The 27318-nt window shown below is 36.2% G+C and overlaps 2 protein-coding genes across 5 annotated transcripts in view; one reads left to right on the forward strand and one right to left on the reverse strand.

Moving 5' to 3' along the window:
- Positions 1-1987: 1987 nt before the first annotated feature.
- On the reverse strand, positions 1988-3521 carry LOC131160388 (probable carboxylesterase 18). Its single transcript, XM_058116034.1, has one exon. The coding sequence runs from the start codon at positions 3198-3200 to the stop codon at positions 2181-2183; it is 1020 nt and encodes a 339-aa protein (XP_057972017.1). The 5' UTR covers positions 3201-3521; the 3' UTR covers positions 1988-2180.
- Positions 3522-22263: 18742 nt separating this feature from the next.
- The window catches only part of LOC131160389 (uncharacterized), a 38961-nt gene continuing 33906 nt past the window's right edge, over positions 22264-27318 (forward strand). Inside the window, exons 1-2 of one of the 4 annotated variants that reach the window (XM_058116036.1) lie at positions 22264-22723; positions 23575-23685. In XM_058116036.1, coding sequence (XP_057972019.1) covers positions 22577-22723; positions 23575-23685 — 258 coding nt within the window. In that variant the 5' untranslated portion in view covers positions 22264-22576. Of the gene's footprint in view, positions 22757-23574; positions 23686-27318 lie in introns of all 4 variants that reach the window. The other 3 variants (XM_058116035.1, XM_058116037.1, XM_058116038.1) reach the window with 3 other exon arrangements.

Raw genomic sequence — 27318 nt, forward strand, 5'->3', positions numbered from 1 at the left:
TATCCTCTAGATGAGGTAGAATATTTAATCTTTGCAAGATGTGGTAAGTTATTACCCAATTTAATATTGTAAATTGAAATCATACTCTTAAAGAGTACAAATTGAGAAAAATAAAATAATGTTCATAAAAAAATATATTTAAGTACCCCATAAAGGTAGAAATAATATTATATTATTATCTCAGTTTTATTTCAATTTTTTACATTTTGTTTTCTAAATTGCTTTATTACTGTTAATTTATTCAGATATCAAACCTAAGTAAAGTTGAATGTGTTATCCTTGATATCAAAGGCAAAAATTATTTATCATGGATTCTTGATGTTGATATCCATCTAAAAGCAATGAACTTAGAAACATTATTTTATATGGAAATACAGCATTCCTACAAGATCGCGCAAAAGTCATCATCTTCCTCTGTCGTCATTTAGATGAAAAATTAAAGTCTGAATACCTCATTATTAAAGACCCACTTATCCTATGGAAAAATTTAAAGGATAGATTTGACCACAAAAAAACTGTGATTTTACCAAAAACTTGATATGAATGGTAATACTTGAGGTTGCAAGACTTTAAAATAGTCAGCGAATATAACTCAGTTCTGCATAAGATTAACTCGAAACTAAAATTATGTGGTGAAAATAAAACTGATGAAGTCATGTTATAAATTTTTTTTACTAATTTCATCCCACTAATGTGCTTTTGTAGCAGCAATATAGGGAGAGAAAATTTATTAAATTTTATGAACTTATATCATGTTTTCTTGTTGCTGAACAAAATAACAAACTTTTGATGAAAAATCACCAAACTTCATCCAACTGGTTAAAATAATTTTAATCCTACATATATGACATGTAATATGATAGCTTTTTGAAGAGGGAGACATAGATAACCCGTCACTCATCCTATATTCTTTTCGACTTCCCCAAGATTCGAACCTAAGACCTTTAATAAGAATATCTCAAGTTTTTACTACTGAAATGCCTCCTAATAGACGTTAAATTTTTTGTTAGATTACCAATATCAACTTAATTGTATCATAATCAATTCATTCTATTGAATATGTTATCATGTTAGCATTTAATTTACATTACTTTTTCAGAAATAATAATATTAAGCACATAATATATGTTGTACATATTATCTATTTTACATTAATGAATTTATATTGTAATAGTAATACAATAAAATTTTATATCAATAATATAAAAATTTATTATTGCAATAAAGCATTGTGATTTATATTCAATTATTTTATATAACACATTATTAGTAAAAAAATATCAATATTTTGAAATATAATAATGTAATATAAAAAATAACTTTTTTTAAAACAACTTTTAGAATTATGAGTAATTGACTTAATTGTGACACTTCAATTCAATTTACGATAATTTAAAGAATAAATTGTAAAAAATGTCTATCCCATGATTAATAATAATAACAAATGGTACCATTCGAAAAAATCCAAAGTAAGTCAAATTAAGATGCTACAAACGAGTTGTAAGAAGGAAGATTTGTTAATCCTGTAGATGTTGCCTCGTATGAACTCCCTACGAGTTGTTGCTAACGAGAAATGACAAATATCCACCATATCATCAATTTCATTTTATTCCATTTCAATTTATTACATGAGATACTTACCTTATAGTTCTCCAAAACATTATTGAACAAGAAAAAAAAAAAATATTGGTAAATTAAGAAGGCAATTAGTAGAATAAGTTTGAGAGAAATTGTAAATCGTGATGTAACCTATATCCTCCTCATAATTCATTTTAGGGTTACCACAAAATTCACAACTCCAAATGCACCAACCATACTTTGAAACAATTCTTTTGCTTAAATTTGAAACTCAATTATTGTAATATATATTATAATAATGTTTAAATATATGTGGGACTCATAATCTCGTAGTATTTGGTTTTCTAGTTACCATTTGAAGTTCTTTGAACACTCATCATTCAACTAATTTCCAAAGGCAAGAAGCGAATTTGTTTGTATTTTTTTTTTCGATCAAATATTAAGATTTGATTAAGGAGTTCTAATCTCAATCTTGAACCACAAAGCTTTAGATTTAAATTAAGCAAAGCGAGCAATCCTCGATACCATTGCTGCTGCCCTGCAATTCGCGCACATTCAACCATACCTTTAGTGTGCGTGTAAGTGTGGCATTTTGCAAGCGGCTATTTGGTAACCGCCGGCGCAGAGCCGGCTCCGGCGGCAGCAGAAGACTGTTTGTGAACGAAATCCTTCACTTCCGCCATTAACAAGGAAGCTTCCGGCAGTTGAGGAAACACGTAGAAAGCGTGAATCGCGTTTGGGTACTCAATCAGGTACGCTTCCTTTCCGGATCTCTTCACCCAATCGTAGTACCTTCTCTGCCAGTCCTGCAACGGATCCATACCCCCCACGAACACCAGCGTCGCCGGATACTCCATTCGCGATATGTCCGGGGAATTCGGCCCGCACACGTTCGCCGCCGCGTGGTCTCGATCAGATCCCTCCGGCAGAAACACCTTCCACATCCAATCTGTCCGCTTCACCGACACTATCGGAGCTCTCGGAAGCCGGATCTCAGATCCGGTTCGCTCCTCTCCCCCGAAGAACGGCTGAATCGCCACCACCCCCACCACTTTCACCCTCCGGAACTTCGTGGCGCACGCTCTGAGCGCGACGTGGTGAGACAGGTTGGCCCCGGCGCTGTCCCCGGCGACGAAGCACCTCGCCGGATCCGCATTCTCCGGCAGTCGCCCCCACTCGTCGAGGAATTTCAGGACGTCGAATCCGTCGTCGTACTGGGAGGGGAACCGGTGCTCGGGAGCGAGGCGGTAGTTAACAGAGACGACGACGGCGGGGATTTTGCGGGCGAAGCGGCGGCAGACGGCGTCGTAGGCCTTGGAATCAGCGCTGAGGAAGGCGAACCCGCCGCCGTGGAAGAAGAGGATGACGGGGAGCGGGGCGTCGACGGTGGGGACGAAGATCCGGAACCAGAGCTTGCGGGCGGCGTCAACGGTAACATCGGAGGTGGAGACGCCATTGACGGGGGAGGGATTAGCGGGAGACTTGAAGTCGAGGAAGTTGACGAGGCGGCGATTGAGGGTGCCGTTGGGACGGAGAGAGGCGTCGGTGATGGCGGAGAGGACGGAGGAGACTAACTTGGTGGTCCATGGGAGGGTGGGCGAGGATAGTCGTTGTGTGGCCATGGCTGAAGTGAACAGGGCTGGAGAAGAGAGGAGAGGAGACGAGAAGAGTATTCATATGAATCGACAGAACAGCAAATAGCGATTTGCATTTCGGCTTTTGGTGCTTTGCTCGAGTTTAGAATGCCGATGGCAAGGTCGATGCAAATTAATGCCAGCCCATGCCGTTGGCCCAACCATTACCAACCCATTCCTACCACATCTCATGCTCATGTGAATATAAATTTTCTGGTAATTCAATATGATTTGGTATTATGTTCTTTTCCAACTTCAGTGTTCAAATTTCGTATTCCAATCAAAAATAATAATAATAAACAATTAAATTATTGATAATAACATTTAACCATATTATTTATAAGAAGACGCATTTTGTGGCATTTCATAAATCAAGCGTAACCTAAATTACTAACCACTAAAACATAATCATGTTGATGAAGTGATTGATTGTTTTGACATTTATTCAAATAAATTTATTTGATAAAATTCTATTAGAATATTAAGAGGAAAAATATATTTGTATAAATCTCTTGTTTTTAGAATTGTGAAGACTAATGCTTTGAACATTTTCTATTAAATTGAGATGGGTTGTCCTAAGTGGTGGTTCGTACACGATTCATTTGTCAAGATTGCTTAGTTGTTTGGGCTTTTGGGGTAGGGTCTGCTTGGTTACGGTAAATGTCAACATCTATGGATTGGGGATCTCACGTCTCAATGAGGACACTGATCCAAGCATGATATTAATATTTATTTTGCTATTCAAGGTTCAAATATGAATTGTCACTAACTTTTTATTTACCTACGTGTAATTAAGTTCACCTAATTACTACTAATTAGTTGGTCTCCTCTATCTTTGAGTGGATGACATACACAAGCAGAGAAACACAGTAAAATCAACATGTTAGGGGAAATCATTGACGGTTTGCTCTTACCATCAGCGGTTTGGCTGAATTCTCATAATGTTTGCTCTCGACATCTTTCCGTCAAAGGAACTGTTGATGGTTGACTGAATTTTGTTGAGACAATTTGCTCTCGGTATCTCAAACCGTCGATGATTTGTTGAAACTGTCAACGATTTTTTCGTTCTGGTAGTGGTGCTAATTTTGAATTTTGAATGTGAATGTTAAGTTGGTTAGGTATTTGGAGGGAAAGCCTCTATGGTGTTTATATATATGTCTATTATGATGTATCTGTAACACTGGAAAGTGTCTTTACTGATTGTTCCTATGGATGTATGCATTGCTAAACCATGTAATTCCTTGTATTGTTTTTGCTTTCATTTGATTGTTGTGGTTGTGTTCTGTATTTGTTCTTTTACTGATTGCTACGTTTGATTTCCCCTGTGCAAAATTCGAGTTTATACAACAAATTGGTATATGAGCTTTTGTTGTTATGGCCTCGGGTACTTCGTCTGCAAAATTTGACGTTGTCAAATTTGATAAAACCGGTAACTTCAATTTATGACATAGAAGGGTGAAATATTTTCTTGTGCAGCAAGGGATGGTGAAGGCCTTGTATGGTGTTCAACCGAAACGCATGGATGAAGCAAATTAGATGGAATTAGAAGCAAAGACGGTGTCTACTATCAAATTGTGTCTGACGGATGATGTGTTGTATCGCGTCATGGAAGAGGAGTCTCTTGCGGTGGTATGGAAAAAACATAAAAGTCGGTACATGTCTAAGTCTCTTATGAATAAACTCTTTCTTAAGTAAAGGCTTTATTGGCTTAAGATAGTGGAGGGTTCGGATTTGAACCAGCACATCAACGCATTCAATGAAATCATAAGTGATTTAATGCGTGTTGATATGAAATTTGAGGAGGATGACAAGCCGCTGATGCTACTGAATTCCTTGCCAGCGTCTCACATGTATGAGAGCTTGGTCATGACTCTTATTTGGGGTAAAGAGACCCTGAATTTGGAAAAGGTGATTAGTGCGTTGTTGGGGTTTCATCAAAAAATGAAAGTCAGCGATGAAATTTCACACGGTAAAGGGCTTGTGGTGAAGGGTAACCATGGTTGTGGGAGAGGAAAATTCAGAAATAGATTGAGTAAAAAAAACTTGATCTCAATTCAAGAAGAAAAAGAAAATCTAGTGTTTTTAAGTGCAGCAAAAAGGGGCACAGAAAATCGGAGTGTCCGGATTGGAAGAAAGGGAATGCTGAAAAGTAAGAAGGCGCTTCAAAATCAGAAAATGTAGTTGAATAAGGAAATTCAAAATGTAGTAATGGTAATATACTTTCAGTTTCATCGGGGTCGGATTGCCTTACGGACTCTTGGATCCTAGACTCGGCATGTTCTTACCACATGAATTCAAATAAGGAATGGTTCAGCAATTACAAGTTGGTTAATTCAGGTTCAGTACTTATGAGCAATGATGTATCATGTAAAATCATTGGCATAGGAAATGTTAAAATCAAAAGGTTTGATGGTGTTAAGAACTCTATGTGATGTAAGACATATTTTGGACCTATAGAAGAGTCTAATTTCATTAGATACTTTGGACTGTAGTGGATTCAGCTACATGTCCAAAAGTGGAGTTATGAAGGTGTGAAAGGCAATCTAACGGTAATGAAAAGGCAAAAGTTAGATGGAAACATTTATTCATTGTTGGGGACTACAATTGTAGGTGGAGCTGCAGCCGTAGATTCTGAATTTGATTAAACTGTCTTGTGGCATATGCGGCTAGGGCATATGGGTGAGTATGGTATGAAATTACTTCACAAAAGGAAGCTCTTGAAGGGTATGAAAAAATGCAAGTTGAACTTCTACAAGTTTTGTGTTCTCGAGAAGTAAAGTAGGGTGCAGTTCAAATCAGCTATACATAAGACAGAAGGCATTTTTTATTACATACATTCTGATGTTTGGGGGCCATCTAGAGTAGCATCACAGGGAGTGCATGTTTACTTTGTGAGTTTTGTTGACGACTACTCAAGGAAGGTCTGGGTATACTTCATGCAACACAAGTTAGATATGTTTTCCAGGTTTAAGTTGTGGAATGCTGAAGTGGAAAAACATACTGGAAGGAGAATTAAATACCTCAAGTCAAACAATGGGACGTAGTACACTGATTCTAGGTTCATGAAGTTTTGTTCACAGTAGTGCATTAGGAGACATTTTACTATTCGCTGGATACCTCAGTAGAATGGTGTGGCTAAAAGGATGAACCGAACTCTAACTGAGAGAGCTCAGTGTCTTAGGCTTAATGCAAGGCTAGCGAAGAACTTTTGCGCATAGGTAGTTAGTATGACTTATTTCTTGGTATACCGATCGCCAAGGGCATCACTGTAGGGGAAAGTGAAGAAGAGGTATGGACGGGAAATGCGGTAGACTACTTCAGATCGAAGGTATTTGGTAGTCCAGCTTATGTACACGTGTCTAGTGAGGAGAGATTGAAGCTTGACACAAAGTCTAGATGCTGCATCTTTTTGGGATATCAAAAGGGTGTGAAGGGGTTCAAGCTATGGGTTCCAATGACAAACAAGGTGGTGATTAGTAAGGATGCAATTTTCGATAAGAAAGTTATGGTGAAGCGTGCTAAAAAATTTGATGAAGAGAAACACGAGTCAGAAAGCTGGAGCAGAAATGAGCATGTTGTGCAGGTGGAGTTAAGATCTCATGGCAATGATCTTGGTCCCTTGGTTGTAGAGAGTTCTAGCTCGGGAAACCAACAAGTTGACAGTGTTCCTATACGGAGATCCAAACGCAATATCAGACCACCACCTAGGTATGGATTTGATGAGTTGGTACTTTATGCTTTCATTACCAATTGCAAGGATCCGACTACTTTTCATGAGGCAGTGCACAGCCAAGAAAAAAGTAGGTGGATGGGTACTATGAATGAGGAAATGGATATCCTTATTTTAAAAAATCAATGACTCAAACTAAATATCTAATTTCCTATTTAAAAGGATTCTATATCCTTAACAAGGAAACAAAAACACAAAAAATTTATTACTTTATGTACAAGGCAACTTTTTTGATGTTTAGCCTTAAAAAAAAAAAAAAAAAAAATTCTAAAATTCTAAGAAGAATATGAAAATTTAATAAAAAACAAAAGAGAACTATAAAAGATTAAAACCCCTCGAAACAACTAGCAATTTTTTAAGATTTTTCCATAAATTTGATTTTGTTGGATTTTTTTTATTCATTAAAAGACGAAAAAAAAAAAAACATAACAACAATAATGATAATAATGAATAATTCTACTAAAAATAGACAACAATTTTATTTCAATAAAATACTAATAATAACAATATATAATATTAATAAAAATGAGAATTATTCAAAATGGAAGTTGAATTGTTCTAACCTACATTTTTTTTTATTGTTAATATGTTTTAAAACTATTTAAAACCAATTTAAAAGGAAAATACAAAATTAAATAAAGAAAATATTCAAATAACCCCTTTTCAATGATGTCATGTAGCATAATTGTCATGGCCATGATATGCACTTTTTGCCACCATTCCAAGTGTTGCCAATCACCCTTGTGGATCTTTTTGGTTTGAATATCACAAACTACTCTGCATCAATGGAATCCCTACAAAACGACCATTAAAACAAAAGGAAAAAAAGGAAAAAGAAAAAAATACTAGACCTAGACCAACTAAACAAAGAATGAAATTCTCATACAAAAGCATGGAATCCAAAACTATAGATTTAACATAAACCTAAAAGGAGAATTACAATTTTTACTCAAGTATGACATGAATATTATAACTTTGGCATAAGAAAAAATTGAAATTTAACAAACCCAGGGATGAAAGATTTCATCTTTACTACAAGTTTGAAGAAACCATATATCAACATTCAAGAATTTCTCATCTTCATACTTAATCATCTACGGTAACATGCTAAAATCATAAAAACATGAAGGAGAATTCAAGAGTCATACCTTGATTTTTCCTTCTTCCAAGAACAAGAAAACTAAGAAAATCCCAACAAAGCTTATAAAGTCTAAGAAATACTGTGATATTATTATGTTGAATTTATTGTACATGTGCCTCCTTCAAGCTTTAACATGTGCTTCCTACCCTTGAGAGTTCTTACTTTGAGCATGCAAGTCTTCTTCCTTTCTGTATTGAATGCAAGTATAACTCTCTCCAACTGAAAATGTGCTTCCTCCCCTCGAGAGTTCTTACTTTGAACATGCAAGTCTTCTTCGTGTCTATAGTGAACGCAAGTATAATTCTCTCATGTTGAAATATTTTCTAAAATAATTGATTTTCAAGAATGCCTAAACCAAGGCGCGACCAACTAACCTTGGAAGTGCGACTAGGTCTACTGAACATGAAGAAAGAATTGAATATATTCCAGACTGTGATGACTAGGTTCGACCAGGGCGCGACTAAGTAGACTTCAGAAATCTGCTTTGCGAATGGCAATTAATAAAATAGTTATTTTAGAGATTGTTTAAATTTGAACAGATGTAACTATTCAGAAAAGGCATAATTCTATCTATTTAAAGACAGAATTAACTCCAAGAATCATAAGAAATATCCAATCATTCTCTCATCCTCTTTCTCTCATAAAGCTTTCACAAATGATACTTTCTTCAATCTTGGGTTTTGTTTTCTATAGAAATAGAATTCCAGAAATTTGTTCAGATTCTTCTAAGGGTGTTTGTAATTAGTTTTTCATTTGTGTATAATACAAACTAATATCAAATTATATTATGAACTTCATTGTATCCTAAAAACGTATTGCTGACTCAATACACACCGATCTAGTGGGGGCAAATAACATTTTAAGGAAAACGACATTGTAACATTCCTTGAAGTGTATTCTGTTCTACAACATTTTCTCTTTTTTAGTTTAACAATCTTAAAATGTTATTCACAAAATGGTTAGTTCTTCAACCTCGAGGGAATTCACTGCGGATTTTGTCAAACTTGAATGATTTTATGGAAGCAATTTCAGGCGCTAACAGAAAAAGATGCACTTTCTTCTTACGGGTCTCAAAGTGGTGTATGTTCTAACCACCCCCAAACCTACCGTGAATGAGAAAGAGACTTTGGCTCAAGGACGTGCAAGGCTAAAATGGGAACAAGATGATTATATATGCAAAGGCCACATTTGCAATTCAATGTCAAACAATTTGTTCGATTTGTATCAGAATATGGCTAGTACAAAAGAGTTGTGGGATGTACTTGAGACTAAGTATTTCACAGATGATGCGACTAGTAATAAATTTCTAACTGAAAAAATTTTCAATTATACCATGCTTGATAGTAGGCCTATTGTAGAGCAGTTTTATGAAATTATGCATATCCTTAACCAGTTTAATCAACATAATATGAAAATGGATGAATGCATTTCTGTTTCATCTATTATTGATAAGTTGCCTCCATCCTGGAAAGATGTTAGAAAATATTTGAAGTACCGGAAGGATGATATGTCTCTTGAAGGATGATATGTCTCTTGAACAATTGGGCCAACATTTTTTAAGTTGAGGACGTGTTTAGGCAAAACCAGAAAGGTGCAGAAGAGCATACTTCCAAAGTGCGTATGATGGAAGAAGGAGGCAGTTCTAAATAGCCCCAACATCCCAAAAAAGAAAAATCTAAAGAGGAAGTTCAATTTTGTCAAAAATCAAAATCAGAAAAAGAAAGGTTCATGCTTCCATTGTGGAAAACTTGGACACTACAAGAATGAGTGTCGTCTTCTCAAGAAAAAGCAAAATGAAACAAACTTTAGCAAGTTTGTGACTATGATCTCTGAAATCAATGCCGTTGAAGATGACTGTGCATGGTGGATTAACTCAGGTACAACAAGGCATGTTTGCAAAGACAAGAGTTCATTCTTATAATATGAATCAGTGGAAGATGGCAATGTTCTCTATATAGGAAATTTGTCCACAATAGTAGTCAAAGGCAAAGGAGATATCACCTTTGAATTTACTTCTGGAAAAAGTTTAACTTTCACTGATGTATACCATGTACCAAAAATTAGAAAGAATTTAGTCTCTGGAAGCCTACTTAATAAGTTTGGCTTTAAATTAGTGTTTGAATCTAACAAATTTGTACTCTCCAAAGGTGGAGTCTTCGTGGGAGAGTGCCATATGTATGAGGGTATGTTTAAGCTTAATATCAATAAAGTGAATGTTTCTGTTTATATTTTTGATTCACTTTCATTATGGCATAATCGTTTAGGGCATGTTAATACTACAAAATTGCATGATATAGCTAATATGGAATTAATTCCTAGATATGTAAATGACATGGATGATAAGTACAGTGTATGTATTAAAACCAAAATAACCAGAAAAACCTTTTCCTAATAAAACTGCTATAATTTCTTCTTACTTCAATTAGTGCATAGTGATGTATGTGATTTGCATGCTACACCTACCATAGGAGGCAACAAATATTTTGTAACATTTATAGATGATTTTTATAGATTCTATTATGTTTATCTTATGCATACTAAAGATAAAGTAATTGATAAATTTAAGGTTTATAAAGCAGAAGTTGAAAACCAATGTGACACTGAGATAAAGTGTCTTAGATTAGATAGAGGAGGTGAATATCACTTCCCCGCCTATTGTGAATCAGTAGGTGTGATAAATGAAACATCTGCAGCATATACTCCACAACAAAATGAAGTGGCACAAAGGAAAAACTGAACATTGGTTGAAATGGCCAATGCCATGATGTCAAATTCAGGATTAAGTAGTGGTTATTGGGGTGAAGCCTTACTAATTGCTTGTCATATATTAAACATAGTTCTTTAAAGAGAACTAAGACTTCTCCATATGAGTTATTGAAGAAAAGAAATCCTAATTTAAAATATCTTAAGATTTGAGGTTGTAGAGCAATTGTAAGGCTTCCTGAACCTAAGATAAGGAAATTAGGTGAGCGAGGAATAGAATGTATATTCCTTGGCTATGCTGAACATAGAAAAACTTAAAGATTCTTGGTAATTGAACCAAATGATTTTATAGGAGTTAATTCAGTGAGAGAATCCAGAGATGCAGAATTCTATGGAAATAAGTTCACTTCCATACAAAAGGTCAATGATCAGAATAAATCAGTGGAGACTTTGAAACCACTTTGTACTGGTGGTGAACCTTTTGAACCCAGTGAACCTAGGAGGAGTAAGAGGAGGAGAACAACAAAGTCTTTTGGACCAAACTTCATAATCTACCTAGTAGAAGGTACTAGAGAATCACACTCTAAACAAACTATAATTTCACCAAGTGTGGAATCATATCCTCTTACTTATGGAGAGACAATGAAGTCTCAAGATTATGCATTTTGGAGGATTCTATCATGGGTAATAAAACCTGGAAATTGGTTAATTTACCTCCTGGTTCAAAACCAATAGGTTGTAAATGGATTTTCAAAAAGAAAATGAAGGTAGATGGAACAATTGACAAGTTTAAAGTAAGGTTAGTAGCTAAAGACTTTACACAAAAGGAAGGCGTAGACTACTTTGATACTTATGCTCCAGTTGCTAGGATTGCAACTATAAGAGTTTTGTTTGCCTTAACTTCTATCTACAAGTTTGAAATCCATCAAATGGATGTAAAAACTGCATTCTTGAATGGAGAATTGGTGGAACAACCTGAAGGCTTTATTATGCCTGGAAATGAATCTAAAGTATGTAAGTTGGTTAAGTCTCTTCATGGACTTAAACAAACTCCAAAATAGTGGCATGAAAAATTTGATCAAGTTATTCTTTCCAAAGGCCTTAGGATACATGAATATGATAAATGTGTATATAATAAGTTCAATAGAAATAAAGGTGTAATTATTCGCTTATGTGTTGATGATATGTTGATTTTTGGTACTGATATTGAAAGTGTTGAAAGTGCTAAGAAACTTTTGTCATCTAATTTTGATATGAAAGATATGGGAATTGCACGGAGGTGACTTGCTTCGAATATAAGAATCTTGGCCAAAGTACACAGGGGTGACTTGCCTTGAATATAAGAATCCAGGCCAAAGTACACGAGGGTGACTTGCCTCGAATGTAAGAATACTGGCCAAAATACAGGGGGGTGACTTGCCTTGAATGTAAGAATCTGAGCCAAAGTACATAAGGGTGACTTGCCTTGAATGTAAGAATCCAGGCCAAAGTACACGGGGGTGTCTTGCCTTAAATGTAAGAATCTGGACCAAAGTACAAGGGGGTGACTTGCCTCGAATGTAAGAATCCAGGCTAAAGTATAAGGGGGTGACTTGTCTCGATTGTAAGAATCCAGGCCAAAGTACACGGGGGTGACTTGCCTCGAATGAAAGAATCCTGGCCAAAATACATAGGGGTGACTTGCCTCGAATGTAAGAATCCAGGCCAGCGTACACTGTTAGCTTTGGTGTATTCCTAATAGGGGGTGAATTGGGTATTTAAAAATTTGTCCCTAGTTCAATCGGTCTAACATCAGTATTACTCGACCTAGGGTCTATCTATGCAATTATAAACCCAATCATTCACAATAGTAAAATATAAACATTCATATGCTGGGATTTAAAATACTGAAATTAAAAGCACGCACAAGAAATGTTAACTGTGTCTACGTCCCCGCCTCTAGCTTGCAAGCTCGAAGATTCCACTAAAACTCACTTAACGGGTGGAGCGACATCGATTACAACCAGGTCAATTAGCACAAGGCTGACCTCAACCTTTACAAATTCTCTTTATGGGGCGAAGAAGGCCCTAGGTCAAATGCATAGGGCTGACCCCAACCTGATCCTTCCGGGCTAGATCAAACCCCCTCAGGCCACACCTGGAAATACAAACAGATAAAACTTTTTTGTACAATGAAAAGTGCTTCTAATACAAGCAGATTTGTACCAATGACAATCAATTAAATGCACATCAACAATATAGGAAATGTAAGCTCAGTGATGTGATTTTGTGCAAGCAACACTCAACAAGGTATTATCACTAATATGCTCAAGAGTGTTCTAATCAAACTATTTCTTTGAAACAGTAAATATCAAATATCAATAATAAATCAGGGTTTCAAAGATTCTAATCAGATAATCAAACTATTTCAAAAGACTTCCTTCAATGAAATGAGCACAAGAGTAGTTTGAAAATATTGTAGCTTGTAAAAAATATTTTACACAACAAAATCAAGCTATAGGAATCTTGCAATGACAATGCAAAGATCCTCAAGCTACTAGGTTTTTCCCAACACAAGATTTATTAAATAAAAACTGTGGGAAAAACCTTGCTTAACTCCCCAAAATCAATACCAATCAACCAAGCAAAGTAATGGGAGTATGAGCAATAATACTAAGCAATAACCCAAGCAAGAACTCTCACAAAGTTAAGATTAATCAATGGAATGAAGGTATGAGAGTGTTGGGAAGTATTATAGGCAAAATGGAATTTTGAGTTTGAGAGAATTTTGGCTAATGATTTTTCTTAATCTTTGCTTAATCCACAAAAATGAACTCATATTTATAGACCAAGGTGAAATTATAACCATTTAGGACCTTCAGTGTATTATTAGAAAAGTTTCAAAGTGTTTAGAAAGTATTAACCCTTATTAACTCAATTTTACCTCAATTAAGATAATTTTAACCCAGCAAGGTTTAGATGGCTGAACCGTGGTTCAGTCGCCCAAACAGACACATTTAAAAAAGCCCTTAAAAATAGTTCGGCAGCCCGAGTAAGGGTTCGGTAGCCTGAAAAAAAGTCAGAAACATTTGTTTGGAATTTTGGGTGTCCGATCCTAGGTTCGATAGCCCAAACGCACGTGTTCGGTTGCTCGGTGCCTAATTTGAACTAAATTCCTTTGTGGCCCAAGTTGGTGAGGGGTCCCTTTCAAAGGGTTCGGGCGCCCGTGGAAGATATGCATAAAATGGTTCGGTCGCTCGAGGAGTTTTGAACTCTTAGGGTTCAGTCGCCCGAGCTCTCTCAAACTTCTGTATAATATTCAATTTAATTCAATTTTAACACTCCTAAATTATGTATGATATATGTGCATGAGTATTGAGACCTAAAGACATACTAGGGTCTTATTGAGAACATAGAAAAAATACGACGTCGGTCGACTGAACCCTGAGGTCATTCAGTCCCTACGGTCAATCTACGGTCATGTTGAGCTTACAATTACCTACATGCATGATATTCAGAGATTATTACAGACCGATATAAATTATTATGGACCAATATAAAAATGAATGCAAATATAATTGAAAATAGGACTTCATTCCTTTTGCTTCTCCAAACGCCATCATACGGTGTGAGCATTGAGTTCTTTATGACATCAACTATACCTTTACCATCCATGCGTGCAAAGAATTAACCTTGTTCATAAGTACAGTGCACAGGTAAGATACATATGCTTTGTCAGCATTAAAAATAGGGATCGGACTCAAAAAGTCAACATACACGAGGGTGACTTGCCTTGAATGTAAGAATTCGAGCCAAAGTGCATAGGGTGACTTGCCTTGAATGTAAGAATCCGGGCCAAAGTATATGGGGGAGACTTGTCTCGAATGTAAGAATCCTAACCAAAGTACATGGGGGTGACTTGCCTCAAATGTAAGAATTCAAGCCAAAGTACATGTGGGTGACTTGTCTCGAATGTAAGATGTAATGCCCTGAACCTTTTAACCCAGGTCCGGTGCGTTATACCTGATAATATCCTGATAGATCATAATCTATAACATACGCAGCGGAAAACATAAATCATAATCTCCATATAACATATACCATAATACCAGAGTTTACTAATACTAACTACTAACCATAATAAATTAATCATCCACCTGTATTCAAATATATACATGTCTCCAAAACATTATCCACTAATACCAGTATGTTTCACAACCATCCATATCTTATAAAACTTAAAACATAAATCACAAAACATAAAATATACATATCAAAATTACATAAAAATATACCATTTTCTCTTTCTATTTACCAAAAATGCTATAAAATCTCGAGCTCTCTAAACTCGATCTTGAGGAACTCCTGAAAAAGATAATTTCATATTCGGGTGAGACACATCTCAGTAAAAGAATAAACAATATATTAAAATAATGTGTGACCAACATGAGTTTATGTATGACATATTATTTAATATTTGAAAATCGTTAACATAATTTCTGAAATCATTCATTGAACCTAATCAAACACATGTAAATGTTTAACTCACGAGATTACCTGAGGATAGGGGTGATTACCCGCCTATACAAGTAACACCCCTCTGCTATGATATTTAGGCAACCCAAAGGTTGCAGTTAAAACATACCAGGGCACTCACCTTACTCAGTAAGCCCTCAAATGATAAATTAATCTCATACTCACACAGTTCATACAAAAGTTTATCGGCAAAGACCCTAAGGATAGGGAAATCTACCCGCTCATACAAGTAGGTTCCCTTTGCCCTAGTACGTTATGCGGCTACTGCCCCATCTGTAGCTACTAGTGCACTCGCCTTACTCAGCAAGCCCTCGGGCGAAAGGTACGCCTCGCCCAATCATAACATATTCTACGTATGTGCATATTTCTAATATCATAATACATCATTCTTTCTATCATTATTCAATCATTCACATCCTTTCATGTTCATAACTTAACATTTCATTGTGTTTTACTTTAAGTGACTCTTTCCCATTTGTATCATTCATATTTCACATTTCATTTCATTGCATTGTCATTCCTTGTCATTTCATTTCATAACATTTTCATTTCATTCATTCGTACTACAACTGCTCTTTAGCCATCATTTGTTAGTCCATATAAAAATGCGTTAGAATCTAACACGACTCCTTTTAGCTGTCATCAGTTAGTCCACATAGAAATGAGCTAGATCTGCTAACATGGCTGTCCTTCAGCAGTCTTACATTTACATGGTTGCATTTAATATACATAGGCAACATTGTCCATATCACATTTTATTCTCATTGCTTTACTTACTTAATTTGCATCTCGTACATTTAACATATATTTGCATAGAATCTCATGCCACACAATTTAACAGTAAAATTCATACATTACCTGTAAAATAAGCCAACCAACATTTAACGTTTATATACTGAAAATACCTTTCATTTCTTATATAATTATCCTGAAAATATTTTTTCCCCTTTCATCAATTCATTTTCGCATTTACATATCTAATAAACAACCCTAAACTCAAAAAAAATATAATTTAAACAGTTGACATTTTACCCATACTGTAACATATACACGTACATATAACACAATTTATTTTTTCATTAAATTCATAAAAATTCTGATTTCATATATATTTTTTCCCTTACCTAATTTCTTGAACTACGCCAACAGGGACTTCGAAAAATACCTGCGGCGCTCACCCGGACCCTAAATAAAAAATTCCTAACTCCAATAAATTATTCCTGAATAAAATATTATTTAAATATTTCCTAGGACCATAATTCTTAAATAAATAGTAATACCCGCAAATATTCTCAAATTTCCAAATTTCCCAAATCATGCTCTCGCTTTGGAGTAGGGCCTAAAAAACCCCAATTGAAAAATTACCTACGCCAAAATGACGACATCGATGACTAGGACCCGATGGTGGTGCCTGATCATTGATTTAACAATAGATTTAAAGAGAAATTGAGAAAATAAGGAAAAATTACCTTTCTTCGGGAGCAGTGCCTAAGTCGTTCCCATGAAAAATATGCTCTAATAGAAATGTCGGCAGCGGAATCAGGAATCCAATGGCACCTTCCATTTCCCGATCCGCCGCAAATTAGTTGAGAAATTGAGAGAAGGAGAGAGACGGAGACGGAGCGAGCGTGGCGCAACAGAAATTTGCCGAGGGGGGGGGGGGCGTGCCTTCTAACTCCTTCTTCTTCTTCTTCTTCTTTCTTCTTCTTCTTCTTCTTCTTCTTTCTTTAACTTTTACTTTATATATATATATACATATCTTATTTCAATTAGTTTTTTTTTTAAACCAATGTAAAAATGTTTAATTTAATAATTAATTATTTAATTTATCTTAATTAAATTTAATTTCTGTATTTTTAATTTTTTTTTTCTTTTTCCCACGTCATTCCTTTTATTTATTTATTATTATTTTTCCCAAATTATTTTAATCTTTTTAAATTTTTGGGTCTTTACATAAGAATCCAACTTGTCTTGAATGTAAGAATTTGGGCCAAAGTACATGGGGGTGACTTGCTTCGAATGTAAGAATCTAGGCTAAAGTACACGGGGTGACTTGTCTCGAATGTAAGAATCCGAGCGAAAGTACATGGGGGTGACTTGCCTTGAATGTAAGAATCCGTGCCAAAGTACATGGGGGTAACTTGCATTATAGATGACTTTTTAATTTGAGGAAGAGTATTATGAAACTGGTGAACTTGGATGAGACCATTGCAAAAATGGTTAATTTGGGGAGGACCACAAAGGGTTGAAGATAACGGCTCAGGTGTAGAATCCCGAGTACCAGAGTGTCTAAGGAGAACTTGTACCCGGTATAGGATCCCAAGAGCCTCTGGAAGATGACTACTTGGGTGTAGGATTCCAAGAGCCTATGGAAGATGACTATTCGAGTGTAGGATCCCAAGAGCCCGTGGAAGATGACTACTCGGGTGTAGGATCCCGAGAGCCTCTGGAAGATGACTACTTGGGTGTAGGATTCTGAGAGCCTGTGGAAGATGACTATTGGGGTGTAGGATCCTGAAAGCCTGTGGAAGATGACTACTTGGGTGTAAGATCCCGAGAGTATTTGGAAGATGACTACTTGGATTTGGGAACAAAATCACATGCCTCCAAGATAGTTAGAGCATTTTCTAACTGGAAGATGACTACTCGGATTTGGGAACAAAGTCACATGCCTCCAAGATAGTCAGAGCATTTTCTAATGTGAAATGACTACTCAGATTTGAGAACAAAGGCACATGCCTCCAAGATAGTTAGATCATTTTTTATTTGGAAGATGACTATTTGGATTTGGGAACAAAGCCATATGCCTCCAAGGTAGCCTAAGCATTTTTCTATTTAGAATATTTTGAATGATTGATGTTGATGGAACCCATGAAGGGTTGATTCTGAGAGGACCCACAAAGGGTTGATTTTGAAAGGACCCACAAAGGGGTGATTTTGGATGGACTCACGAAGGGTTGACTTGGACAGGACATGCGATGGATCAATAGGAAGGGGACTGCAAAAGGGTCAATGGGAATGGGAGCACGAAAGGGTCAATAAGAGTGGGACCGTGTAAGGGTCAATAAAAGGGATAATCCAGACATGGGAGAAAAAGATCTAATGCCCCAGTAGGTATTGCAACTTTTGGAACCTGAAGGCCAGTGCCCCAGTTTCAAAGCCGACATTCTCATTTTTCACTCTCTCTCTCTCTCTTTCTCTCTCTCTCTCTCTCTCTCTCTCTCTCTCTCTCTCTCTCTCTCTATCTCTCCCTCTCTCTCTCTCTCTATAAAAAATGGATCCTAAACCTTCTCTCTTCAATTTCGGTTTGGATTTGACCTGGTTTGACGATCCGGAACCACCACGAGGTTCGTAGGATCATTCTCTGTAAGGTTGTAGGAGCTAATTGTTGGTTTGAAAGGTTTGGGAAACATCCCAAAGTCAGGGTAAGTGAGTTATTTTGGAAATTTTCTTAACGAATATTATTATTTGGAGCCTAGGAAGTATTAAAAAAGTATTTTGCTTAAGATTTGAGTCAATTGGGGTTTATTTAATTAAACTAGGGTTTTGATTCAGGGTCTAAGTGAACGCCGCGGGTATTGGTTCGGGGATCCTGACGGCGTAGTTCAGAAGTCAGGTAAGGGGAAATTATATATTAAATCAGGTTTTTATCAATTAAATAAAAGTAGACTATGTTATACATGTATATGAGTTTTCATGTGGGTATAAAATGCTAATCATCTAAATTATGTTTTCTGAACCCAGGGCTGCTTATTTAGCTATGTATATGTGAAAATGAACCATTGAAAGTGAATAATATTTTTAGGATAATTATGTAAGAAATGAAAGGTATATTTTCAGTATGTGAACATTAAAAGTTGATTGGCTTATTTTACAGAAAATATGTATGAATTTTACAATTAAATTGTGTGGCATGAGTACATATAAGTTCTGTGCAAATATATGTTAAATATATGAGATGCAGGCTAAGTAAGTAATGCATTGAGAATGAAATATGATATGAACTATGCTGCTTGTGTATATTAATGCAACCATGTAAATGTAAGACAACTGAAAAGAGCCATGTTAGTAGATTATAGTGCATTTTTATGTGAACTAACTAATGACAGCTAAAAGGAGCTGTATTAGCAGATTCTAGCGCATTTCTATATGGACTAACTGACGACGGCTAAAGAGTAGTTGTACTACGAATGAATGAAATGAAAATGGAATGAAATAACAATGAAATGAAATGTTAAATGTAAACAATGTAAATGGGAAAAAGTCACTTAAAGTGAAATGCAATGCAATGTTTAAGTTATGAAAATGAACAGATGTGAATGGTTGAATAATAACAGAAAGAATAATATATTATGATATTAGAAGTATCTATGCTCGTAGAACATGTTACGATTGGGCGAGACATACTCTTCGCCTGAGGGCTTGCTAAGAAAGGTGAGTGTGCTAGTAACTTCAGATGTGGCAGTAGCTGCATAACGTATTAGGGCAGAGGGAACCTATTTTTATGGGCGGATATATTTCCCTATCCTTGGGGCCTTCGCTGGTAAACCTTTGTTTGAATTGTGTGAGTATGAGATCAATCTAATACTTGAGGGCTTACTGAGTAAGGTGAGTGCCCTGATATGCTTCAGCAGCGACCCTAGGGTTGCCTAAGTATCAGAGCAAAGGGGTGTTACTTGTATGAGCGGATAATCACCCCTATCCTTAGGTAATCTTGCGGGTTAAATCTTTTGCATGTGATTTACTAGGTTCAGAGAATGATTTGAGAAATTATGTTATCGATTTTCAAATGTTAAATTTTATGTTGTTATATAATCTAATGTTAGCCACACGCTGTTTTTAATATATTGTTTATTCCCTTACTGAAATATGTCTCACCTGAATAAAAATATTTATTTTTTAGGACATTCTCGAGGTCGGGCTTAGAGAACTCTAGGGTTTATAGCATTTTTGAGGATTACAAAGAAACATAGTATATTTGATAATATTGTTGGGTTGTATAAAGTTCAAGTTTATGTTTTTTATGTTTTAAGTCTGCTAAGAAAAGAATGATTGTGAATACTGGTTTTGTGGATTGAGTTTTTAGAGGTATGTAGATTTGTGAATACAGGTGGATGAGTGGTTAATATAGATTATAAATAGAACTAGGAAACTCTAGTAATATATTTATGGAGATTATGTTTATATTTTCCGCTGCGTATATATTGATTTATGGATTATCAGCATTTTATTAGGTATAACGCACCGGACCCGGGTTTAAGGGTTTGGGGTGTTACACGTTCATTCGTGAATGACCACACTCACGCATTGTAACACTTACACACATCATGCATGTGTGCGTGCACACGCATGCGCACTCACACATGTACACCACCTTCATGCATGCATGCATTCCAACATTCACACCACCACCTTCACCCGTGCACGTGCATGTGCACACCCACACACGTGCATGTTCTTGCATGTACGCACCCATGCACTCGACGTTCATACCCATGCATGCACACCCGCACACGTACACATTCACGCATGTACACACCCATGCATTTGCCACCATGCACATGCACACACATTCATGCACGTAGACAATGCATGCACATGCACACACGCCTATGTGCTCAATATCCATGCATATATTCACACCCATACCTTAAACCCTATGGTCTTGATTGGACCTTAAACAAGTTGACCCTTCCCCTTTGACCAACTTTCTCCCCAAACCGGTCGAGTCTTCTGAATTGCGACTAAGCTGGTTCAGTTTGAATAAATCCCAAAATGCACCAAAATTCTCAAAAACATAAAAAGTCATAAAAGACACAAAAATGTTTTCAAGCTTTGATTTTCATGGTTTTTGTCTTAATTTTATTTGTACTATTTTGAAATTCAAGAAAAAATCACAAAAATCAAAAAAGTGTTTTCATACTTAGAAAAAATCACAAAAATATTTTTTAGGTCCAGAAAATCATTTCCATGTCGAACAACTTATAAAAACTTCCCGGAATATTACTTCTCACTTAGAAAATTCTATAAAGATTTCAAAACCTCGGGTGTGTATTTTTGTAAACTATTTTCTTGATTTTCCATCCCTATGATTTAAAAGGGAGACATGAGCTCTTCGGAGTATGGGTGTGCCCCGATTCCGAGAGAATATATATATAGTATTTGTTTTGTGCATTTCCTTACACTTTTGATAGAGAGTAATTTTTTTAAGGCTTATTAGATTTATTTTGTGATAATTTTTGATTAATTAGTTACCGTTCGTAAGAAGGGGCGCGTAGGGGGTGCTAATACCTTCCCCTCGCATAACTGTACTCTCAAACCCAACTCTGGTGACGCAGACCGATTTTATTCTTAATTGTATAGCAATCAAGTGTTTTAACTACACTTCAAGAGGTTAGTAGCGACTCCATACACCATGTTTTTCACAATTTTTTTTTTTCAAAATCCATTCATCTTTCCTAGTTCGCAGCCACACCCGTGCCAGTGTTTTGGCGAGTCCGGGACGTTGCGACACTAGGGATGTATGTTTTTCCCTAAAGTTTTATTATTTTTGGGAATGTGTTAGACATGTAAATATGGATTGTTTAGTACTCTGGTATGTAAATATAATGACTTCCGTTGATAGAGTTGTTTGTAAGACTGCTTACCTGGTATCCTCTTCAAATCGGGTTATGTGGTTACGGTATCAAAGTTTTTGACGTGATCGATGGTTGAGTATATGTGATTAATAATTATTATTTAATGGAAAAAAATTGGTATGAAAATCAAGGCATCACATAAATGGTCAGGGCAATCGTGTTTTGATGTGTGACAAATTTCACTGGATCAAGCAGCGAGATTACATAAGCCTTAAAATGGAAAAAATTTTCTCAAACAAAATATTATTTAATATTTTATTAAAATTAAAAAAAACTCTAAATTTTTTGCTTGAATTTGTCCATGCAAGCAATAAAGATGTGTAGGCAAGCAAGCGCAGGAAAAGTCAGGAGGTCAGTGCTGTCCGCTTCTGATTGGAAGACTATTTATTACGGCATGGCCCCATGTGATTGGCCCTTTCTAATCCAAACTGGGGGAACTTGCCGGCAACGAGGCCACGCAATCTCCGATCCCCCACCACCACCGCCGCCGGCGCTCCTCCTCTGTCCGTGGTGTAGTCAGAGCTCAAAACTCCTCCTCCACTCTCACTCTTTTTAGGTTTCCCGTTTGAATCGTCAATTCCGACTCTCCGCCGTGTGTGGTTGCTGTTTGTGCTGTGATTATTAGAAGCCATCAATCATGATCGGTCGTCAGGAAACCAAGGCTATCTACTCCCTACTCAACGGAGACCATCGCTCCTTCGATGAAATCTTCGCCGATTTCGACTCTAAGTTCCCTCCCACTCTCCACTTCAGGCTATGCTGCTCTCTCTCCGTTCTCTTGGAGGCGAGTTCACCCTCCCTCTTCTCTCGCGCGGAGGTTTGGTTAGGGTTTTGGGTTTTAAGTTCGAGGGATCATTCCCTTCCGGAAAACTTACAGTTTACGTTTTTTCTTACATCTTACTGCATCATTTGCTCAGACTGATCGATTAAATTCAAGTATTGATGCAGAAAAAGTTACGAACTCGCATGCTTAGATAAATTATTTGAAAATTTAGTAGGCGTGGTGATTATATTGCGTTTTTAATGCCTATTTGATTCTAAGTGTGAATTAATTCATTTCTCTCTCTTTCTCTGCGCTTCGCCTGATCATTCTTAGTAATGTTAATCGTTAAATTTATGAATTAAATTGTTATCCTGAAAATCAAACAAGGCACGCTTTGTGGCTTGCTATTCGGAAGAGATAAAAAAGAAGCAACAACAATAGGAATAGCTTTTTTTTTTTGGGAAAAAAAGGGAGGGGGGGGGGGGGGTTTAGAGTGGGGCATCATCTAAAGGTCCAGAAACCCTATAAAGAAATTATTTACCTTGTTTTTTTTGAATTGTTGCTTTTACAAGTACATACCTAAAACACAGTGTCATTCTTTCTCCATTTTTCACCTTGTTATTTTTTCTTTTGTTGTTTTTATTTTTTAATTGACTTGGCATGCTCATATTGTCTCCTATCAATAATATATTTATAATTTGGTTGGTTTGGATGATATTTTTAATTTAGTGACAAAATTTCTAAGTACGAAAGAGTATTAATCTTCTTTGACAATTGCAACATTAAGGATTGCATATAGAAGTATGACTTCACATTTTCTAAGGTGTTATGTTATCCAGTGTTCACTGATTGAATGTTATATATTCTTGCAGAACCGAACAATGCTCAAGCCCGCTCAGCGTATGATTGCATTTGCCATTCTTCATCATGCATATTCTTCCCAAGAAGCTTCTGCTAACCCATTTATATCACTTCTCATAAATGTAAGCAAAGTTTGGATTCTTTTCATGGTCTTAGACTAGAAGGTGGTTACAACTGTCATATCATTTTAACTTTTACTGAGAAATCTATTTGTGAACTGAGCATAGTCTTGCATACCTGTATTTTTATTGCGGATTTTGAGTAGCCAATGTTATTTAAATTATTAATTTTAAATTGTGAGTTTGCAATTTTTCTTTTGTTTTTCCTTTGTTATAAATTGTTCTGCAGCATGGTGTTTTGCAAAGACAATCAACTCCAGAATCTTTTAGATTCTTAAGAGTTGAATGGTTAGATTTCAATGGTCTGAGAGATAATGTTTAGGTGCTTGTGCAATATTGACTTATACCTTTAGGTTAGAAAGGAGAAGAAGAGAGAAGAGAAAATTAGTGTTAGCATAGAACTGAAAAATCAGATTGATTGTTTACCTTTTGGAGCCCCTCTTATAATACTAGGAAACTTTTTATATTTACAAAACGTCCTTATAGTTAATAACTTAACAAATTACCCCTCCATTGTGATTAATGTATAGACTATGATTAATCCTTTTATTGAACAATCATTTGCTATAAACGTGAAAAAAATATGGTGGCTACATCATCTGTTTGTCCTTTGGACTTACCAGCAGCTTTTAATGGTCATGTGACAAGTGAAAGCACTGGGCGGTTAGGCATATTATCTCACTATTGGAGGTGGGGGCATGAAAACAAGGATGGAGTTTACTGCTTTAAGGCTAATGGTTTGACCCTGGCATAAGGAATCTTTAACTTAAAACATACCCCATGCAAAATGCCAAGTGGTTTCAACATGCATTGCCCCGTGATGGAATATTGGGTTGATTGGCAATGAAAATGACAGCTTGATGATCTCAAAACGTTGTCATGGCCTGGTTAATAAAAATGACATTTTTCCAGCATTTGATCTAATGGCCAAATTTTGTGTCTTGCTGTTCCTTGTGATTAGATAATGATGATGATGTGGTCGAATGCTTTGAATAAGAACATGGTTGACCGAAAAAAGGAACCATGATGCTTTTATCATTAAGAAGAAAGGAGTATCTTGAAAGGGAAAAACTGTAGTCCCCTAAATTGCAAATAAGAGAGAACCAGCAATGCAATATGTGTGTGCATGGATTTATGGGAATGCTTTATTGTGTAATTTGGTCAGGAGTCCTTTGTCCATTAAGATGTTAAAGTCATTGGGTAAATAATGATGCCTCCTTATAGCAAAAGTAACTTGTTTGAAGAAAGAAATCGATAGTGTTCATTAAATTTGGACAAGCATAGAAGAGAAATTAGAAAAAAATAGGCACGTTGATGTTGGATGGACGGAAGAAGCAAGTAGTAGATCACTCACAAATTTTTGCAAGGATAGATCTCTCACAAGTTTCTTGTTAATAACCTAGGGGGCATGGGGTTCCTCAAGTCTGTTGATTCTTCCAATGTAATAAGGATGGTGCAAAATTTTATTTTAGTTGCTTGATAAATTGGTAGAGAAGATTGGAAAGAAATATATAGTGTGGTTAATGATAGTGCCTCAGCTTATGCAGCTGCTGATAAGATGTAGGAGAGAAAAAAAGAACTCATTTTGGTCCCTTGTGCAGCCTATTGTCATTAGATTCATGCAGACATTAGTGATATTCCAGTCTTCTATTACAGAACAGGAAAGGCTAAGAAGATCACTGTATTTTCTATCAATATATATGGGTCCTTATTTTTTATAGGAAGTAGGCTAAGGCCAAAGATTTGGCTAGACCTGCAGTGAAAAAATTTGCTACTGTTTACTGTTAAGGCTTCATATACATTGTTGGTCCACAGCCTAGCAGCTTAAGCTTTTAGGTCTCTAACATGGTATCAGAGCTAGTTATCAAGAGGTTCTGGGTTCTAGTCTTGTTGCCTGCGTTTATTGTGTGACGTTCAAAAAAAATTATTGTACTCCCTATTATGGGTGTTATTTATCGTGTGATTATCTCTCCAGATGCTGTCGGGTTGCACATGCAAGGAAGTGTTAAGGCTTGATATACATTGTTGGTCCACGACCTAGCAACTTAAGCTTTTAGGTGAAGTGGTACCTTGGAGTGCAGGTTGAAAAAAAGTTAGCTTTCTGCTTGATGTTTGCATGGGAGGCATGGGCTAAAAATCAACATGCAAATTGTAGGAGAGTGCAGGAGCTAATATTGGATGATCAAAGATTTTGGAAACCTTTGATATTTGGCTTGAATTGTGTGACTCTGCATGTTAAATTGTTGAGACCTGTTGATGGTGAGACAATGCGGGCCATGAGGAATATATATGAGACTGTGGATGGAGATAATGAATGAAATGAAAATGATTTCAATAGTGTAGAAGCTCGCTATAGATGGAAAATAATGGGAGATCATTGACACTCGTTGGGGTTTACAGCTTCATACACCCTCTTCATGTGGTCGCATACTATCTTAATCCAAGTAGGTTATCATATTTTTTGCTTATTTGTAATTAGTCGTAGTCTAGTTCAAGTTGTATATATACTTGAAACATATTGCTTATTTTGAGATTCACTTTGTAGTTCTCATTATGATCCAAGTTCGCTGTTCAAAGTAGGGGTTAAAATTGTTCCAACAAAGAAAATTGAGATGATGTACATGAATGCGGAGACAAGAATGAAGATGGATGCCAGACTTGAGTAACTAAGGAAGCCAAGGAGATGTTTGGTATGAACCTCACTGTCTTGACAAAATATGGGAAATAAATGGGTAATGGATTAGTCTTTTGATTGCTGAAACTTCAAATATATGATCACTGATTCATTATGAACCAAGTGAAAAACTAATGTTCTAAACTGTAGTCCACTACCCTTTATATCTTTATGGTAGGAGAGGCGCAGTGAAGAATGCAAGGAGCTTCAAAGGCTAGCCGTATGTGTCCTAAGGGCCTATGAGATGTGAAAAGAATCTGGGCATGCTCGAACATGTTCCTTCTAAAAGAAGAAATTGTTTAGAGAAACAGTGATTAAAAATGCACATGTATTTTTAAGACACAACATTCGACTTGTGCTACTACAAAAGAGTAGGTGTGGAAAAGGGGATTCTAATGATCCAATTTATTTATCAGATAAGTGGATTACTAGGCAAAAGTACCCTTGTTTATTGAAAAATATGCCATTGATGGATTTTAAAGAATGCTTCAATGTTGAATGAGGGAGCACCAATTAAGAAAATCAAGCTGGGTATATGCATTGCTTGGGTTTGTGACTTGACATTGTTACAATTAAGCACACATTTTAAAATATTCATTAGAACTCTTTGATTTTAGGAGGATCTAGGATTACTTCTAGCATGAGGAGTTTTGATGGCTTTATGAGGAGTGATTTGATTGTTGAATAATGCTTGGTTCACCTGGATTGCTGCTGATGAACGGCATGTTGCTACTTGTATTGATAGATTTGTGTTTGCAAATCAATGGGTGGATGCTTTTCCTATCTTGTCTAAAGAGGTGTTGCCTAGGTTGTTGTAATATCACGGCCTCATAGTTATTGAGTCTGGTTTTTGTGAAATTGGGTCCTACCCGTAGTTACCCTTTTTGGGTCATGGTATAGGTACTGGTGAACTCTATTTAAGAAGTATCCGTTTCTTATTTATTTATTTTGGGGAGTTGTGG

The sequence above is a fragment of the Malania oleifera genome, chromosome 7, assembly GCF_029873635.1.
Source record: "Malania oleifera isolate guangnan ecotype guangnan chromosome 7, ASM2987363v1, whole genome shotgun sequence".
NCBI classification, from domain to species: domain Eukaryota; kingdom Viridiplantae; phylum Streptophyta; class Magnoliopsida; order Santalales; family Ximeniaceae; genus Malania; species Malania oleifera.

Bases quoted from the DNA above. Each gene is read 5' to 3' on its own strand.
- LOC131160388 (XM_058116034.1), bottom strand. From the start codon at position 3,200: ATGGCCACACAACGACTATCCTCGCCCACCCTCCCATGGACCACCAAG.